The sequence below is a fragment of the Alexandromys fortis genome, unplaced genomic scaffold (genome assembly GCF_014885135.2).
Source record: "Alexandromys fortis isolate MF-2015 unplaced genomic scaffold, M_Fortis_MF-2015_v1.1 scaffold_124, whole genome shotgun sequence".
Taxonomy (NCBI): domain Eukaryota; kingdom Metazoa; phylum Chordata; class Mammalia; order Rodentia; family Cricetidae; genus Alexandromys; species Alexandromys fortis.
Genome location: NW_026067995.1, coordinates 886,494 through 907,832, shown reverse-complemented (window position 1 = coordinate 907,832; position 21,339 = coordinate 886,494). Strand labels below are relative to the sequence as shown.

Here is a 21,339-nt window from a genome sequence, read left to right as displayed (position 1 = left end):
AGGGAGTGGTGGCACACACCATTAATCTCAGGACTCAGCAGACAGAGGCAGTTGGATCTCTGAGTTCAAGACTACCCTGGGCTACACAAGATTGATCCGGGAACAGATCAAGGTGGTGGCAGCAACTCACATCTTTAATCTCAGTGGTTGGGAGTCACATACCTTTAACCCCAGCACTAGGAAGGTGGTAGACAGGAGTGATATGGCTGGGCTGATAGAGGACTATAAGAAGGAAGAGACAGGAACTCACTGGAGTGTGGAGACATAGTGTAGTCTACGCAGTCTGAGGATCGCCCCGTCAGTCTGAGCATTGGTAGAGGTTAAAGGTCTCTCGTGGCTTACTGCTCTTTTTCTCTGATCGTTAGATTTAACCCCATATCTGTCTCTGGACTATCATACTTGTTTTCAACACTGGAACTATGAAACATTTGAAGTTTTTCCTGTGGTAACATTCTGAGGGTGCATAATGCTCTCTGAGTTTATATGAGGATTCTATTTTAAAGCACAGTGTAGACTACAACCAGTCAGAGTGGCAAATGGAACACAGGTTCTGAGACTTAGCTCTTTTTTTTTGTCTTGTTTAGTAATAACTTTTTCCTAATTAGTCAAACTAGGACTTATAATTTTCAACTTACTGTTAGATGTAGACTACATAAATTTAAGTGCCACCTAGATCTAAAATTCTGGGCTGCTGAAATGTGAACACTTTCTCTTTAGATCTAAATTTGTTTTTCTAACCATGCTCATTGTATGTGTTTCTATTTTTCTAAGATCTTGCACGAGTTTGTTTACCTATTGAGACATGGTCGCACTATGCAGCCTTTCTGATCTGAACTCATTATGTAGACCAGGTGGGCCACAACCTCAGCGTTCTGTCCACCTCTGCTTCTTAACTGCTGGATTAAAGGGGTGCACCACCACATCTGGGATCTTAGTTTGGGTTTTTATTACTGTAAAAAGACACCACGGCCACAGCAACTCTTATAAAGAAACAGTTCACTGGGGTGACTTGCTTTCAGAGGTTCAGCCCATTATCATCATGGCCGAGAGCAATGACTGTGCGCAGGCAGATGTGGTGCTCGGGCTAAGAGTCCTTCATCTTGACTCAGAGGCAACAAGATGTTGATTAAAAGTCACACTGAGGGAAGCTTGAGCAAAAGAGACCTCAAAGGCTGTCCCCACAGTGACACACTTCCTCCATTAAGGCCACATCTCCTAACAGTGCCACTCACTTTGGGGGCCATTTTCTTCAAACCACCACACCTGGCATTACATGAGTAATTCTTAATTTAACAGTTAAGCACTTACTATGTGTATACTAGATATCACATCTTTCCTGGAGTGAGGCATATATATGTGTGTGTGTGTGTGTGTGTGTGTGTGTATGTGTGCACGCTCACATATTTTAATAAACATCCAGTATCCCTGAATTGACACTTTAAATGTTAAATTTTGTTATGTATCTTTTACAATAAAAATCATACTACTCATATATTAACTCCCCCTAACACTTTGTACCTACCATTTAAAATCACATTATAGTTGTTTTGGACACAACACTGCTTCCCCAAAAGTATCCCCACCCTTCTTAATCCTATGTGTAACTCGAGTCTAACTCCCCCTGGCTGTAGTTTCTAGGGAAGGTAATTAATTATCTATTCTGGCTTTTCCAAGTGCTGTTAGTTCCTTGTTTCTTCCTTGATTAATTAGACTCCATATTACCAGCAAGTGGTAAAAACATTACAGACATTACAGCAAGTATGAAAACAAAGTAATGTATTTCAGATGTACAGATTTGCTTTTCTAGAAGCAAAGGTTATTAAAAGTCGATTCCAAACCTCGCAAACTATTTCAAATTCTACACTATGATTAAGAAAGAAACGATGTCAGGTGGTGGTGGCTTACACCTTTAATTCCAGCACTTCAGAGGCTGAGGCAGGTGGATCTCTGGGTTTGAGATCTTCAAACTGAGTTCCAAAATGGTCAGGGCTACACAGAGAAAGCCTGGCTCGAAAACCAAAACCAATACCAAAAGCAAACCAAACCAAACCAAAAAACCAAAAAAAGAGAGAAACTGGATGTATGTTTACAAATTAATATTTCATTAAAGTTATAATCAATGTTTAGAAGTGAAACAGTATTAGCCACTAAACACATTCTAATAATTATTACATAATTTAATATTTAAGTACTTATTACTTTTATCATTTTCAATCCAGGTAATTCATTAAATATAAATAGTAAAACTTTTGAAGAATGCACCAGACTTTGTCATATATTGTGAGTTGCAGTCACCGAACTCTAAATCATCAATGTTTGTTGTAACATACTTATCCGACTCGGCTCTACCTACCTAAAGCCTGCTTTTTAATTCCTAATCTTTACCTAAATATCCACGACCACCTTGTCCACACAGCTTTAACCAGCACTGTATACTTATGCTTCAGGATATGCCCAAGTGAAGCAAATGCAGAGGATGTCCATTCACTGATTAGACAAAACAAAAGCTACAGTTTTGAGACTCTGTGCATACTTGCGAAACATAGTGTTACTTTTAGAAGACTAAGCTAGTTACTAAGTAGACGATTGAGTTCTCCCTGATCCCTCCCTAAGCACAGTTGGCTTTTTTCCACTCCGGACCTTGATTCTGCCTATCTCTTTCCATTAAATTTAGTTTAAAAAAAAAAAAAGCAACAAATGAGCTAGTCCAACTTTGCGCTCGGTAGTTTCCCAGCCCAAACCACCGTTCAGAGTAGCGCTCGAGGAAAAGGCAGCTTGTAGGGATTGCACTCAAAATTGTGGGCGCTCTAATCCCTCCGACTTTTTTCGAAAAGTGCCTTTTCCAGGCCAGCCCGGCTCGCGGGGCACCTGACTGGTGGCGAAGGGGCACGAGCGAACGGCAGGAGTAGGACAGGTGGGGGAGGCAGCGCGGGGCAAGCCCGGTCTGGGCGCGGCTCCGGAGAAAGGCCGGGGGAGCGTAGGCCCGACCCGCCGCCAGCGCCCAGACCTAGCGTTCACGCAGGGCCGTTAAACGCGGCCGGAGGTGGGTGTGGCCTGCACGCTCTTCCCGCCTCCCGGCGACGCGAGCCCGGGCCTCACGCCCCAGTGTCACCCCGGCCGGCCCGGAGCCGGCCACGCCCAGCCCGTCCGCCCCGCGCCGCTGGCCCTGGGGTCCCCCGCCACCCCCCGCACCTTCCCTTACCCCGCCCAGCCGGGGGCGGGGCCGCGGCCGTCACGTGCGCCGGCGGCCGCCAAGCGAGGCGGCTTTTGCGACGCGGTGACAGCCAAATGGTGCGACAGGGGGAGCTGCCGCCGCGGCCGCTTCGCCCCGCTCCGAGAGCTCCGAGGCGGCTCCCGGCGTCGCCCTGAGGGAGCGGCTGAGGGGACAGAGTCCGGCGGGCGGCGGCGGGCGGCGAGGGGGAGCCGCGCCGAGGGCCCTCGCTCCCCGCCGCTCTCCATGAGCCGGGCCGCCTGAGCCGCGCCTGCAGTCGGGCCGCGCCTCCATGACTCCCTAGCTGCTGCTTTCTCTCCGGTCCTCACCCCCCGCACGGCTCCCGTCCCGCCTTCTCCCTCGGCCGCGCCGCTGGCCGCCTTCAGGTGCGGAGTCCCGAGCGGAGCGCCATGGCGTCCAACCCCGACCGTGGGGAGATCCTCCTCACCGAGCTGCAGGTAAGGGCCGCGGCCCTGCGGGAGCGCCGGCTGGGAAAGCGGGGCGGCGGAGGGGGGGGACCCCAGGGATGGCGGCCGCGGGCTCGGGGACGCTGCGCACCGCGCCCCTGGCCCGCTAAGTGTGGAAACTCGCGTGGAGTCAGTCCGGAGCGGCTGCCCCACGCCCGGGACCGGTCTCCCGCGCGCTCTCGGAGGCCACCGGGCTGAGGGACCCTCCGTCCCCGCGGGCGGGGCCGTGTGCTCGCGCGGGTCCCCCTCCCGGTGTCACCGCCCCCCCCCCCCCCCCCCCCAGTCCTGCTCGCGAACTCCTTTGAATGACTCCCTGGCTGTGGGCGGTTCCCTCCCTTTCCCCTCAGACTGCACAAAGAGCGCCCCCCAGAACTTCAGCCCCCCGGAGGGCTCGCTCGGAAGTGTTGGCCTCGCTCCGCCAGCCCTCTTCAGGTGACCAACGGCCTTTAGCGGACCGGGCCGGCCGTGTCTTTTTCCTGACTTTTCCTTTCTAACTCAGGGAGAGATAGGTGGTCCTCCCGGATGGCTCCCTCTGCTCAGATCCGGAAGTTCAGATGCTGATGGTTTTTTTTTTCCCCCAGACTTTTATTTTCCCTCCCGTTTGGACACAAGAGAAAGAGCTCCAGAAGTTGTTTATAAGCCAGAGAACAGTTCACTAAGTGAAAACGTTAGGCAGCACATGTCCGCAGAAGATAACAAAGTAGATGCCGTAATTAGTGTGGTTGGTGTCGGAACAATATTATTCTTTCCTATTTCCAGCTAAATATTTGATGATGTAAGCATGATTTTTGTTTTGAGATCTCGGTGGTGTCGGAGACTTGAGTTTATACACTGTTGATTGTGTGTCATTACTTTGGAGTATTCAAGAGATGTTTACATCTGGATTTAAATTTTGCCTCTAAACTGATTTTGGTTCATTTTTGGTTTGTTTTAATATACTCATATTTTGGCCACTTAAAGCTTAGAGAGAGGACTGAAGCACTTGCGTTAATTCTGGAAAAGTTGGACAGTTCATTTTTTTAACACGTGACTCTTAGAGGGTTGATTATAACAAAATTATTCATTGCTTCTTCCTGCAAATTTCTTCTTGAAATGCCTTTGTCTTAGGTCCCGGCATAAGCCTACTGTATTGGGCCATCAGGTGTAAGCGTAAGTGCATTGCCATGATGGTGCGTCTTTAAGTTAGAGACCTGAGCAGGGGACAACTGTACATTACTGTGCCTGTGGAATCCTTTGGAGTGCAAAGTGGAATTTCCTGTCATTTGAAAATGTCATTATATAACATTTTAATTACAATTAGCTCTTAGTAAGCAGCTCTACACAGCATACATTTGCTAAGTGAATAGATTCTGTTCTTAATTTGCATGCTTCTAAAAGGAAAATGCCCTGAAGTTTTGGGAAAGAGCATATATTGCCTACTTTGGAAACATGAAAAGCACACTTTGATTTTGATAACATGCCATTAAAATGACATTTTTCTATCAGTGCAGATAGAATTATAAATTTTATGGTGTCCTTGTATTTTCTGGAGGTTGGCATAAATGGCACCTATTTTGGCACTGTAGCAAAAAACATTTTTGTGTTTATTAAATTATATTTAGGGCCTTTTTTGTTAGTAAGGTCAGTTTTGGCAGTAATGAGCACGCTAAAGAGTGAAAAAGAACTTTAAATATGACAATTTAAATAATGGAAACAAAATAAGGAACACCAGATGCAGTTATGCTTTTCACTAAGAAAGTATAACTCAGCCGGGCAGTGGTGGCGCACGCCTGTAATCCCAGCACTCTGGAGGCAGAGGCAGGTGGATCTCTGTAAGTTCGAGACCAGCGTGGTCTACAAGACATAGTTACAGGACAGGCTCCAAAGTTTTAGAGAAACCCTGCCTCTAAACTCTCCCCCCCCCACAAAAAAAAGAAAAAAAGAAAGAAAAACCCCTTCTGAAAAAATAATAGTTCTTATTAAGTGTTACTTTAATCTTTACGTTGTCAATATATATCTAAGACATTTTTCTTGGTTTATTGTAGTCTCAGTTGTAATAAAAGTTACCACATATAAAGTTTATACTGATTATTAAAATATTTATCTACATCACTTAAGATACATGACCATAAAATTTACTTCATTCAAATATTTATTTCATTTGGTCATGAAACAAATGTAATTGATTCAATATCTGTCAAAAGTTTACTTAGTTATATTTTTAAAGCTTCTAAATTGTTTGAAGTTTTTTAGACTGAAAACTAGTTTAATATGAATTTCTCGATGTTTATCTGTCAAACACACTTTTAAGTATTTAAAGATTAAGTTATGTAACCAATTTTAAAACATGTTTAATGACCGAACACTGTTACTTTACCATATCTTGTCTTGGGAATACTGTTTCACTCTAGGCATTGGTTTAACTTTAATGAATTATTTGTGTGTAAACATAATCCAGTTTCTTTTTTAATCATACTGCAGAATTTGGAGTAGTTTGCAGGAGTTGGAATTGTCTTAATATAATGTTTGCTTCTAGACAGGCAAAACTATACATTTGAAACCATTACTTTGTCTTCATACTTACTGTAGTGTTTCTGTGAGTAACACTTTTAACTCTTGCTAGTAACACGGAGACTTAGTAAACAAGGAGGCATTAGTAGAGTGAACAGGAGCTTTGATGGCCAGAGACTGCAAGGTGTATAGAAGGATATTTGTTACAGAAACAACAAAAATAGGCTAGTAGAAAATTTAAACTCCATTGGCAGTTTCCAGCTTTTATATCATAATGTATATTATTTTTTTTTCATTAGAAGCATGGCAGGAAACTTATTTTAGTGAGGCCAAAAACCCTACATTTTATTTTTAAGAAAACTGGGATTAATGAAAAGTATTAAAAACCTCCAAATGGCTATTGCAGTAATTTTAGAGAATCCAGAACCAAATTTGAGTAGAACCAAACAGTTAAATAATCTTACTGATATTGGTGATTCATCACCTTCATCAAAGTTCCTAGTGAAGTGTTGCCTGAGTAAAGGAATTTGCTCAATTGAAAAGTTTTGGTACTTAGCCTTAAATTGCAGATGTTAATGTCAACTGAATATCTACCAAAACTGTAGTGAAGGATCTAAATATGACAAGGATTTTTTACTTTCTAGAATGCACAAATAGCTTTTGTACTAGTGGAGAGTTTTATGAAAGTACAGATAGCATTTATTATTTGCTACATATTGGCCATTGTTCTTAGGTACCTTGTGTACTTTATTTGATATTCACAATACACTAGTAAGGTAAGTTGTTTTACTTCCATTTTATGAATTAGCAAACTAGCCTCAGGAGTGTTAAGTTGGCTGGTATGACAGCACTCGTCATTAATTCCAGCACTCAGGAGGCAGAAGCAGGAGGATTGCTTTGAGTTCAAGGTCAGTCTAACTAGTGAGTTCTGGGCTAGCTAGGACTAAATAGTGAGACCCTGCCTCAAAAACAAAAACCAGAAACCAACCAACCAACAAGAATGTTAAGTAAATTTCCTATGGTTATGCTGTTAACTTTAAATTTGAACTGTGATCTGTGTGTTTTCAATTACATCATTAAGTTGTCTCAGTTCTTTGGATTCATAAATGTTTTGTATTCCAGTGTTGTATGAAAATTTCTAAAAATTGGTCTAAATGTTGTTAATCAGAGTTAGCTTTGTTGTAAATTCTAAGATCCTGCTAGAAACAGGAAAAGTGGTGTTCATATTTCATTTGGTAGTGTATAATTTAACTGTGCTTGATTAATTTCAAATAGGGTACACTATTCCACAAAGAGTAGTCATATAAACAACCTTCTCCAGACTTTCTTCTCTTAACAATGACTGTTTCTGATGAGAGACATTAAAAGCTTGTTGAAAATCTGCCAAAGATTGATTTCTCAAGTTCATAGGTTAAATTTTAAGTTTGTGTATAACCTAGTTCTGTGTTGGCACTTAGAAGGTGTTCGGTATATTGATAAGAGGCTCCATTTCTTACCTACAATGAAGACTGTCCTGATCATTTTATGAGAAGTTCATTATAATTACTGCCCTATGCAGTTACTGTTAACCCTTGTATCCTTGGATTCTTCATCCATGGATTTGACCAAATGCCTCTGTTCCCCAGTGCTTGGATCTCTGAGTTTGAGGTCAGCTTGATCTGCATAAAGTTCAAGGAAAGCCAAAGCTACATAAAGAGACTATCTCAAAACAAGGAGGTGGGGGGTAGACAGATGGCTCAGTGGTTAGGAGCTCTGGCTGCTCTTTCAAGAACACAGGTTCAATTTCCAGCACCCACATGACAGCTCACAACTGTCTGTGATGCAGCTCCAGGTGTTTTGACACCCTCAGACAAACATGTGGACAAAACACCAGTGCACATAAAGTAAAAATAAATAAATCGTTAAAACCAACTCCATCTGTATTGTGCACGCACAAACGTTTTTCATGTCATTCCCCAAACAATATAGCGTTTGCATTGTATTGAAGGATATGTCTAGATGATATTATTACAGTTATTCCTTGAAACCAGTAGGGAATTCATTTCATGACACCTCTAGGTCTCAGAATTCTTGTATGCTTAACTCTTGTGTGTGAAATGGCATGGTATCTGCATGTCTTCAATTACCTGTCAACTGTTTACAATACCCAATTCATATATGCTAAAGTGATACATTATAAAGATGAACTGATATACAAGAAGTATATAGTATTGAGTGTAGATTTGTACACTCAATTTGTAGATAAAAGATTTGCAATGTCTACTTTGCCTAATTAATGGTTTACTGTCTTAGCACATAGGCATTTTAATTTATTGGAAAGTAATTATGACAGACTTTGGAATTTACTTTCCTTGTAGAAGATATGCCACCTAGTATGCAGATATATGTTAAATAGCACGTACTTTATACCTTAGTCTTTCTGTTAGTTACAAAGGGATGGCTATTCTGGCTGTTTGAGAGCTTTCGTTGAACAAATTACACACAATTTTTTTCTTTTATTTAACCTTAGGCATACTGTACTGAATCATTAGTTGTCATAGTAAGTGCTCCTGGACCACCACTATTCCCTCCTCACAATATCTGCGCTGTAGACAGAAGTTTCTGTCCTGCCCGGCCCTGCAGCTGTTCAGTCCCAAAGAAACACACAGAGGCTTATATGAATTACAAACTGTTTGGCCTATTGTTCAGGCTTATTACCAATCACCTCTTACAACCTAAATTAATCCATAATTCTTATCTATGTTTAGCCATGTGGCTTGGTACCTTTTCTCAGTAAGGCATTCAATTGCATTGAATATAATCTTTTTAACTTGGGTTTCCACCTACTTTAGATAAACTTATTCATCTTATTGCTTGTTGATGTAGTGTAACAGCTTTAACTGTAGTTTCATTGAGTAGATATCTCCCATTGTTTGATATTTGAATATTTAACTCTTAATGGTGATTTATTTATTTTTTTTTTTGCTTTTCATAATAGTGAGCAAAGATACTATGGACAGCGTGTTTCCTGTGTTTATGAAGGCTGAAAGTGTATGTGGAGGTTCACTTGATGCTTTACAGAGCAGGCTAATGCTTTTAGCATTAAGATGTGATACTGAACTTCATTGGGGTTATATGAATTTATAGTCATGCCAACAAATATATGAAAATAAAGGTTCTTTTGTTACCTGTCCTTTCAACACCTTATATTATCATTTTTAACTTTACAAATCAAAGGGCCATAATACTTTGTCTGTTGATCTTGATGATGCTTCCTGATTATCATGATATAGAATATTTCTTTTTAAAAAATAGCTTTATTATTTTGAAGTATGTATAGGTGTGTATGTGTTCGATATGGATATTTGCATTTGAGTGCAGGAGCCCACAGAGGCTAGAAAGAAGCTGGAGTTACAGATGGTTGTGCGCTTCCTGACTTGGATGTCAGGAACCAAACTTGTGTCCTCTGGAAGAGAATCAAGTGCTCTTAACTACTGAGCCATCTCTCCAGGCGCCCTGGAAATTTTCTTTTGTTTTTTGACCTTTTATGTTTTTTTCTTCAGCTGAATCTCTTTTCTCTCTTGCCCACTTTTTCTTTTTTTCTGTTTTGATTTGTAAGAGTTTCTTATTTTTTTATTCTAACCCTGTTTATTGTGAATATCTTCTTTCAGTTTCTAAATAGTTACTTTCAGTTCAGGATGTTGTTTAGGAGGAACAGTTATAAATCTTTTACCATTTTGGAATATATTCAGAATCATAATCTACAAGCTTGCAGTTATTATTTGTTGCAGGTTTGGTGTAAAAATAATGAAAGTATAATTTATTTCTATGGATTTGTAAACTTTCCAAATAAAAAGCCCCAGGCAGTTGGTAAAACATGTAAATCTGACACATGCTAGGCATTTAAATGTTAGTTAACATAGTATAAATGTAGAAATAATGAGAAATATTTATGTGAATAGTTGATAAAACTGCTCATTTTTCCATTCCATTTGTCTTAAATTACTTAATACTTTGTTATTAAGTAATTAATATTTAATTCTTATGTTAGTAGACAGTATTGTATGATTTTGAATCAGTTATTTACATATTAGCACAGGTTGTCAGTTTATTTCTGGAGTTGGTTAGATTTAATCTGAGTATAAAACAAAAATAATGTTACTCCTTATCACAATTTACTAATATTTGCAAACCTAGAATCCTATGGGCAATTTTTCTTATTGCTGTGGTATCCTTTGATGATGAAAAATTCTTAATTTTTAACATATTTGTTCATTTTTTTCTTATAATTGTTTTACACTCTTAAGAAATTCCTTCTTAAACCCAGGAACTGTATTTTCTTACCTGTATTTTCTAGTAAGATTATTTTTGAGATAGTCTCCCTAGGAGAGCTGCCAGAGACTCTTAAGTGGCCCAAAAAAACTAGGCGCCAACTGTAGAAGTTAGCTCGATTCGGGAAATAACCAGGCTAGCTTAAAGATAAACAATTATATTTTTACTTATTATAAGGGGAAACTCATGCCACAGGAATGGAAAGTCCAAGTTCCTATGTGTCCTGCGTGAATCACCCAGAGAGAGCAAGCACCTGGTCCATCCCAGTTTTTCCTTCTGGGCTCCAGGAAGCCACGCCTTAACTAGGTTTCACTTCTTAAAGATGATTGGTTAACAAAGCTTCCCCCCCATCACTAGGCAGCCTAGACTGGTCTTAAATTTACAGTACTTCTTTCTACCTCAGCCACAACTGGCTCACACAGATTTGTGCCACTACCTTTGGCTTCTACTAAAATCTGTGATGTTTCATTTTATTTTTTAGGTCATTTGGTAGGCTATTTAAAGGAGCAGCTTTATGTTCACAGCAGACCTGAGGAAGACGCAGATTTCCTAACTACCATAAACACACGTAATGACAGCTTCCCATATCACCATGCTGATCAGAATGATATGTTTATTGACATTGATTAATGTGCATTAGTATAGCATTTTCTTCCAAAATCCATAGTCTGTATTCGGTTCACTTTTGGTATTGTTTATTGGATAGATTTGCTCAAATATATGATAACATATATTTACCGTTGTGTTAGGGTTTCTGTTGCTGCGATGAAACACCATGACCGAAAACAACTTCAGGAGGAAAGGATTTATTTTGCTTATACTTCCATATCACAGTTCATATTAAAAGGAAGTTCACATCAAAAGAAGTCAGGGCAGGAACTCAAACAGGATAGGTACCTGGAGGCAGGAGCTCAAACAGAGGCCGTGGAGGAGTACTTCTTACAGACTGGCATTTCATGGTTTGCTCAGTCTGCTTTCTTATAGCATCCAAGACCATCTTCTTAGGAGTGGCACCATCTCCAATGGGCTAGGCCCTCCCACATCAATCACTAATTAAGTAGGCATGGCTACTAGTCAATCTTATGGAAGCATTTTCTTGGTTGAGTTTCCTCCCTCTTAGATGACTCTGGCTTGTATCGTTGACATAAAATTAGCCAGCACAACCATTATACTATCATTCAGAGTAGTGGAGTGGACTAAGAATCCTCTGTGCTTCATCCCTTCTTTTCTACCTCTGCTCTGTTCCCTGAGAACAGCTGATCTTTTCTTTGTTTTTGTGGCTTTTCTTTTCCATAATGACATGTAGTTGAAGCCATTATGTAGCATTCTAACTTTCACTCTTTCACATAGTAATATGCACTTATGTTTCCTCTATATCCTTTCACGATTTGATAATTTTTTTTTCTGAGGTAGGAGGATCTTATATATCACAGACTGACTTCAGACTTGCTACGTAACCTAGGATGACCTCGAGCTTCTGAGACTTTTGCCTCCATTTCCCAAATGCTAAGATAATAGGCCTGTGTCATCCCACCCAGATTATGTGGTGCTGCGGATCAGTCTCATGGGTACTAGGCATGTAGTCTACCAATGGAACTACATCCCCAGCCCAATATTGTCTTACCTCCTTCTTTAATAATTTGCTGTTTGGATGTACTACGTTTTGTTCACTTGCTTACTAAAGAACACCTTGGTTGCTTCCGAGCTATAAAATAATAAACTATGAATAATGTACTGTTCAAATTTTCGTGGGGGGTACATGTTTTTAATTTCTTTGGGTAAGTACCAAGTAACGTAACTTGGATTGTGTGATAAGAATCTATCTAGTTTTGTTACCACCAAATCACTCTCCAAATTGACTTACTGTGTATACTCACCTACAAGGAATATGAGTTTGTTTCTTCACATCCTTTGCAACATGGAATAGTGTCTGTCTCAATTTTAGCTACTCTAATAAGTATTGGATCACATTTTAATAGTTGATTTTTGAATATTGAGTAAATATCGTGAACTATCAGTTTTAACGCTTAAAACATTTATAATGTATATCAAACAACCTTATAAATTTCAGATAGAGTACTTTTCATCTGTTAAGGTCATATCTGAATTAGCTTTATTTGATCTAGTTTTTCCTGTTAGAATTGAGGCTGTATCATACTAGGTATGTAAGAATCATGCCTGAAGTTATCCTTACTTAATTTGTAACAGACTTCTTCCTTCTAATATTAGTTTGTGTTTGGAATAATTCACTTATTCCCTAAAATCTGTGTCAGTAAAGATCATTCTTTAACCTCTCTATTGACTCCCACAATATTCACCATTTATAACTCGAGTTTGGCATTTTCTCTAAGTCCAACCTACTCCTGCTTCTTTGTAGTCAAGAAATCACTTACCTTGTCATTGCCTCTACTAAGTGGTATACACGGTATGCCAGTGTGAACCTACTTAACTTCCTTTCTCTTTAAACTTTAAGGTTTTAGTCCTTTTTTCCTTACCCCCCACCACATTTTAAGGAGATATTGTTTTGCTTTGCTGTGTCTATACTTTGCTGGTCTTTTCCATTCTATGTAATAGCTACATTTTATTCTTTGCAGTCTAAGGTTTTTATTCTCCCTTAACTGAAAATAAATTCATGTTTCATCTTTTTATTAGACTTTTTAGTATTGTGATCCTTCAGACTTCTTTTATAATCACATTCATTTAAAGAAATTTTTTAGCTACTTTTGTCTTTACTTTCCACTTCTTTAACTTATCTAAATATGACTTTCTATCACTTATACCATTAAAGTTATTCTCTTACTGACATCGGTAGTCTTCTGTTTCTAATCCTAGGGACAACTGATATTACTTCAACTTCCTGTAACTTTCATGTTTAAGCTTTGAAGACCCTGCACAAACCTGGTTTTATATATATGTACGCACACACATGCATGTGTGGGAGCCTGTGGCTAGCTAGCTGACGTGTGTGCACTACAGGAAGATTTCACTTAATACAAGGATAAGGTGGAGACCCTAGTCCCCATAGTACTAAACAGAAAACTGAATGCCTTCTTTCCCTGCCTCCCTTTTCTTCTCTATCATTGATTCTGTGTTCTCTTATCTCTTTAGCCTTACAGATCAAATGCTTGTAAGTCCATTGCTAGTTGAACAGTATACCCTGTGCCACAGTTTCAAATGCTTGTTTGAGAAAATCTGATTGGCCTTATTCACCTTAATCCATTCAACTATGTAACTCAAGGAATGGGATTGTGTTAGGGATGACAATTATTTTCTGAAAAGGGAGTGTAGGGTAGGAAAATGCACATGCGTTTAAACTCTTTCAATAATTTTCTTTTGATTATAGAATGAAGTAGACCTTCCATTTTCTGTCCCTTATAAGTTCTGCTAGACCTTTCTCTGTCTGTCTTAAGCTAGGGCATATTGAACTATTCGAAGATGTACAAACCACATTTCTTTTGTACTTCTGTGTCTAGTTGTAATAACACTAATAATTGTCTCTCTCCATGAATAGTATTTGGCAAATTGGACAATCCTTTAACTCTACGAAGGAACAGTTATATTTGTGTAGAATCCAAAAGTGGTTGCCCCATCCCCCATTTCTCTTTCTTTGAAAGCATCTCATTTTTAGTCTGGGTTGTTCTCAAGGTCACACTCTTACCTCAGCTTCCCCAGTAATGAGATCACAGGCATGTACTACCACATTATTTCTTTTTTAAAATAAGTAAATTTAGTGAATTAATCATTTCACATTTGTGACTATAGTGACATTTTATTTGTGTTTTAATAAATAAAGCTTGCCTGAAGAGCTAAGCCACTAGAGGCCAGGGAGTGGTGGCCACAACTTTTAATTCCAGGATTTAAGGCCACCCTGGGCTCAGATTGAATCTGTCTAAAAGGGCCCGGCACCTTTACATATGAGATCTATAAAGGAGTCACATGCCCCAGCACTAGGGAGGTGGGGATAGGAGTGATACAGCTGGGTGGAGAGAAGTATATTAGGATGGAGGAGACTAAGCGCTCATTGCAGTCTGAGGTTGGTGGAGAGCATTGTAGTCTATGGTCACGCTGAGAACAGGATCACCCCTTTGGGCCTTAGTAGAGCTAAGAATTCTCTAATGGCTTGGCTGCTTTACTTTTTTGATCTTCAACTTGAACCCCAGTATCTGTCTATGGGTTTTTATTATTTGTGCTACATGGACCATTTGCAAAATAGGCTATTTTCCATTTTATAGCTCCTGTCATTGAACGTATCCGTGCAGTGGTTAAATTATGTGTCACTACCATTTTACCCACTTTATGTCCCTAGCGCTTGGCATACTATTTATGCTCAATAAATGCACAAGTCGATAAGTAATGTCGAATTGTTTTAAATCTTCTGGCCAATCTAATACTTCTAAATTTCTGAAATCTCACTGACTATGCTAGAGATCTGGTCATTTTTATTAGTTGCTATCTTAGCCTTTTCAGTTGACTCTTACATTTTGATTATTAAGGAAATAGCTATGCTATTTTTTCCTTTTCTGGTGTATTTTTTTTTAAGATTGTTTCATTTTGCTGAGCATGGTGGCACATTCTATAATTCTAAAACTTGAAGTGTGGCAAGGGCATTAAGATCTAGAGTCAGCCCAGGTTATATAATGAGACCTTGTATTACAGGTTGGCCCAACGTCTAGGTAATTGGTCATGCTTCATAGATTCATTTTATTCCCCTCTTTTTCCTCTTTTGTTCAAATAAGAAGGGGTAGGAAGATAGCTATCTTAACCTACAGATATTTCCATAATCTTAATTTAAAATAACAGCAAGCTGAGTTTGTGTGCCTGCATAGTTGAAGTCTTACACTATGTGATGAATTTCTAGGATTGAGCATTCATTGAAGAATTTATTTGTGCATTGCAAATACTGACTGTAGTACCCATTTGCAGACTGTGGATATGCTTAAATAAATTTATAGCTGTCTTTGTCATTTTCCCAGAGACTTGACATAGTTATCAATTTGAACTAAGATTATATATAGCTACAAAATACAAAAGATCCTGCATATTTTTGTACTAGATAAAAAGGTTTGTGGCAAATATTACTAAATAATATGAACTCTCTAATTGAATACACTCAAGCTTTGATGTACAAATTATACTGAGTGCTCAGCTTACTTATTTATCATAATTGAATTTCTATTTTGTTTCTATATAAACCCTATCTTTATACTTTGAACATCAAGAGAATGTTCATTTTCTTATAAATTTTTGTTTTATTTCGAGTTTTCACTATGTTAAAACCTCATAGAAACTCTACACAAAATTTTATACTTAGTGTTGGACATCTGCATGCTCACACACATATACATAAATAAAAATAAATTTAAGACATTTAAATTACATATCTGAAGAGCAGTAGTTAGTTCAAGAAGGATGGGATGAGAGCCAAATACATGAAAGCAGGAAATTGATATACTTTTCATTCAGAAGGCTTCCCAGAGTCATGTTCTTATAGTTTTTTTTTCCTTTTCTGGCAGACAAATTATTTAATAACTGCGGATGGCCTTGATCTATTTGCTGTATCTAAACCTGGTCAGCAACATGAAAAGAGGGTTTTGTATTGTTTTCTTTCTTTTAGTCAGAGAAGCAACTACAAAGATATAAGGAATATACATTTTAAAAGAACAGCTGTGCTTTGCTTTATGCTCTTGCTTAGTCTTCTGCTTGGTAGACCACTGAGTTTTACCACCTGAAGGTCTTCAGCCAATTTTAATGCTCCTTCCTAGAATGACAGCTTAAGTTGAGCACCTATGTAGGAAGGCAATTGATAATTCAGCACCGTGACCACTGTAGCTCTTAAAAAGAACACATTTAATTGACTTTACAGTTTCTGTCCATTATCATCATGATGGGGAGCATGGCAGCCTGCAGACAGGTATGCTGGTTACATCTTGACCAGGGTGCAGCAGGAAGTCAACTGGACTGTCACACCAAGTGAAAATTGAGAAATGAAACCTCAAAGCCCACCCCCACAGTGACACACTTCTTCCACCAAGACCAGACCTAATCCAACAAGACCACATCTCCTAATAGTACCACTCCCTTGGGGGGGGGGCATTTTCTTTCAAACCACCATAACTGAGGGGAAAATATCTGTTCAGTAATTGTTCGCTTTGTTCTTTGAATTATGTTTAATTCTGTAGCATTGTTTTTGCCTTTGAAACATGTTGTCCTTTTCTTTGGTATAAAAGCTATACTCTTTTACGTACCCCCATCTTTTTAAAAAATCTTGAATAAGGGCTGGGCTATGGTGGCGCATGCCTTTAATCCCAGCACTCAGGAGGCAGAGGCAGGCGGATCTCTGTGAGTTCGAGACCAGCCTGGTCTACAGAGCTAGTTCCAGGACAGGCTCCAAAGCCACAGAGAAACCCTGTCTCGAAAAACCAAAAAAAAAAAAAAAAAAAAAACTTGAATAAGGCCAGGCATGGTAACAAATGTCCTTAAACCAGCACTCAGGAGGCAGAGACAGATCTCTGTGAGTTTGAGGTCAGCTTGGTCTACAAATCAAGTTCCAGGATAGCCAAGGACTGTTAGACATAGAAACCCTGTCTCCAAAAAACCAAAGTAAGGAAGTTAGACTAATGATCTAGTGCTACTCTGTGTAAAAATTGATTCATTAAAGATAACTATATTATTAAATTGTCTGTGGGAGAGCATTTATCTGATCATCTTATATAAAAATAAAATGAGTTACTTTCATGTATTACTACAAAATCTAAGGCATGTAAAAGCTTTGTTATTTAAACCACTACTTTCTTATTAATAGTTATTTTAATTACCACTTACTGAACACCTTTTATGTATCATCCGTATTTTGATTTTAATTTACAATAAAAGTAAGATATTTGTTAATTTCTGTTATTGTTTTTTGTATTGGCTGGAGAGATGGCTCAAGTATTAAAGACTAGGCTTATAAACAAAAATACAAAAATAATTATATAACATTCCTGCCCCCTTTGCTTTGTTGTTGGTTTACTGTGCAGATTAAATGAAATGTAGCATTATTTATCTTATGTAATAGTTCTTAATGAACAGCCTAAGCATTGTTGCTGTCTTAGTTTATTTTTTATTGCTGTGTTAAGACATCATTACCAGCTGGGCGGTAGTGGTGCAGACCTTTAATCCCAACATTCCAGAAGGACACCATGACCAAGGCAACTGATAGTTCTGAGTTTATTGGAGCTTATAGTTTCAGAGGGTGAGGCCATGACCATCATGGCAGGGAGCTGCAGGCAGCCATGGTACTGGAATAGTAGCTAAGAGATTACATCCTGACTCACAAGCACAAGGCAGAGACTAACTGGCAATTGTATGGACTTTTGAAACCACAGAGCTCAACCCCAAATAACATACCTCTTCCAATAAGGCATACCTCCTGATCCTTCCCAAATAGTTCCACTAACTGTGGACCAAGCATTCAAAAGTATGAGCCTATAACTATTTTCATTCAAACCACCACACTTGCCTAACCTTCCTCATCCATACTAGCAGCTGAATGTTTCTTTTTAATGTCAGTAGTTATGTTTTAATTGATGTTATGAGACTTTCATGTAATACTATAAATTCTAAGGCTGTAAAAGTTTCATGATTTAAGGCCTGGCAGTGGTGGTGCACACCTTTATTCAATCCTAGCACTCAAGAGGCAGAGGTAGGCGGATCTCTTTGAGTTTGAGGTCAACCTGGGTTGTTCTGCTCTACAGAGCAAGTTGCAGGACAGCCAAGACTATACTGGAAACCCTGTCCACTTTTATGCTCCTTCCTAGGATGACAGCTTAAGTTGAGCACCTACGGAGGAAGACAATGGATAATTCAGCACCATGACCACTGTAGCTCTTAAAAAGAAAACATTTAATTGACTTTTCAGTTTTGCATTCTGATCTTTAGGCAAACTTTATTTACTAAAACAAAAAACAAACAAAAACCCCAAAACCACAAATGTACTAAAAAAAAAACAACCCCACATTGTGTGTTTGTGTGTGTGTCTGTGTCTGAGTGTGAGTGTCTGTGCTCTGTGTGTGCTGGAGGTTGAACCCAGGGTCATGTTCATGCTAGGTAAACATTCTACCACTGATTTACATCCTTAGCCCTGTTTTTTGGCTCCCATCCCCACACATAATGTCTACTGATATTCTGTACATAGACAACGGTAGCCTTGCTATTATCCTCTGATTTGGTTTGTGTGGTTGAACCTGTTAAACCTGTAATTCTTGTATTATATGAATAAGAATAAGGAAACTAGTTGTGGGTATTAGCAGGTTCTTTATAGATTTTTGTTCAGCTCCACCTACAATGGAATGTGTCACATTAGAAACTTTATTCTGTTTAATGATACAATATACTATAGCTCATGTGAGAATTTTGAGTACTGCTTGTGGAAAAGTTGATGAGCTAGTATGATTTTTTTTCTCTTTCTTGTTACTTTTAAGTATACTAATTTACTGTTAACCATTCTTCCGTTCATTTAATGAACATCTGCTCTATTCAAAATATTATTTTGTGGTTGGCCATATAATAATTAGCAGCATATTTACTAATAGTATATTTTCTTTTCTCATGAAGATTACACATGGCAGAGATAGTTTTTAAGTAATTAAATAACTAGGCAAGGATAGTGGGACTTGAAGGAACCAGGAATCACCCTCTTGAGAACTGCTGAAGATAGAATAGTGAATAGGGATAAAAAGGAAGCATGCAGTCCAAGTTGCTTTTAAGGAAGAAACCATTGATTTATTGTTTCAAAAGCCTATATGTTTTTTTTTTTTTAAACAAAATGAGAATCAATATTGGGAACATATATACTGTTCTAAAAATGTCACTGATAGTAAAAATGATATAGATTTATGAAAACACTTAAGTGTCAACACATGTTGAGACTTAAATTTATGATTTATTAGACTGTGTTTTCCTTTCATGGACTAAAAAAAAAAAATTTAACTTTGTTCGTCAATTGACCAGCGGCAAATTTTAGAAAATATTTTCTCAGCACAATACACCTTTGACTATAATAGTGTATCAAGAATTTTTGCTAAGAGAATGAAAAGTGGTTAATGTAGCTATCTGCCCATCCATTGGCTATGATGAGTGAAGGAAAGACAGCTTGGAAGTTCTCTGTGGGACAGTGGTTTTACCCTGTGAAGATTTGTTTTTTGTACTTGTTTAATAAAATGCCGATTGGCCAGTAGCCAGGCAGGAAGTATAGGCAGAGCAATGAGAACAGAAGAATTCTGGGAAGAGCAAAGAGTCAGTGTGCAGTCGTCACCCACAGAGAGAAGCCAGACACAGAGCAAGCAGGTTGTGACTGCATCGCTGGAAAAGGTACCAAGCCACGTGTCTAACACAGACAAGAATTATAGGCTAATATAAATTATAAGAGTTAATAAGAAGCCTGAGCTTCTATGCCAACTAGTTTATAATTAATATAGACCTCTGTGTGATTTCTTTGGGACTTAACGACTATGAGAACCGGGCAGGACAGAAACCTCAGTCAACAGAAGTTGAAGACTTTGGCATCTGTAACAGAAATAGGGTGATTTGGAAAGACTAAAAAGTATTTATTTTGAGTCATACTGAGTTTAAAATCCATAAAACAGCATACGTAGTGAGGTGGTATGTAAGCAGCTAGAACTGAGAAACTGATTCTAGGAATTAGGGTGTGGGATGTACTCTAGGAAGCCATTGGGTAGTATTGAATCATGCTGTTAGCCTGAGTGGATGAATGTTAAATAACGAGAAACAGTTTGCCTAAGATGACTTCATGAAAGGAGGCTTTCTAGAAGTGGGCTGAGATTCTGCAATGATAGGAAGGAAAATTTTTCTAGGGCTCTCTCTCCATCCTCCACTTTGTTACTGTTTTTTTTGTTTGTTTGTTTTAGAGACAAAGTCTCTCTGTGTAGCCTTGATCTGGCTGTAGACTAGGCTGACCTTGAACTCTCAGAGGTCCCTCTGTCTTTACCTCCCAACTGGTGTGATTAAAGGCCTGTGCCACTAGGCCCAGCTGTGCACTGTGTTTTATACTAACTGTATCAAGGAGGAAATTTTTATAATATCACCTTGAATTCTATGACATTCTTTTCACTTCATCTTGTTCAAATTCTTTGTTTGAAATTGATGTAGCTGAACTTAGCACTGTTTTAGAAAAGAAACAATTGAAACATTTGAAAAAAAATCCTAGTATAAATCAGTGACAGAGCTATAATAGATTTTAGGTTTTCTTATTCAGAATTCTCCTTGTCTTAGTTACTGTTCTTTTGCTGTGAAGAGACAAAATGACCAACGCAACTTTTTGTAAAGGAAATCATTTAATTGGGGACTTGCTTACAATTTCAGAGGCTTAGTCTGCTATCATCATAGTGAGGATATGGAGACATTTATTGCACTGGAGCAGTAGCTGAGAGCTACATCCTGATCTGCAGAGAGGGATTGGGCCTGGCGTGGGCTTTTGAGACCTCAAAGGCTACCCCTACTGACACAACAGGGTCACACTGACTAATCCTTCTATTCCTACTATCAAAGAGATCTACTTTATGGTGACTAAACATTCTATATATGATGCTGTGGGGCTTTTCTTCTTCAAACCACCACACTCCTCCTTAAAATTAAAAAAAAAAAAAAAACAGTGCTGTGGGATAATGCTCTTGTACCCTGTAAAGATTTGTCACTTGTTCTGGTTTAATAAAACACTGATTGGGCAGTAGCCTGGCAGTAAGTATAGGCTAGGACAATTCTGGGAAGAGGAAAGGCTTAGTCTGCAGTTGCCACCCAGACAGAGGAAGCAAGGTGGGAATGTGGTGTAGGAGTTCCTTCTCTGTGTGTGTTGCTTTCTTT

The 21,339-nt window shown here is 39.0% G+C and overlaps 1 protein-coding gene across 1 annotated transcript in view; it reads left to right on the top strand.

Annotated features, from left to right (window-relative positions):
- Nucleotides 1-3,306: 3,306 nt before the first annotated feature.
- Nucleotides 3,307-21,339, top strand: part of Pkn2 (protein kinase N2) — a 95,862-nt gene continuing 77,829 nt past the window's right edge. The window contains exon 1 of the mRNA XM_050160205.1: nucleotides 3,307-3,669. Coding sequence (XP_050016162.1) covers nucleotides 3,622-3,669 — 48 coding nt within the window. The 5' untranslated portion in view covers nucleotides 3,307-3,621. The remainder of the gene's footprint in view (nucleotides 3,670-21,339) is intronic.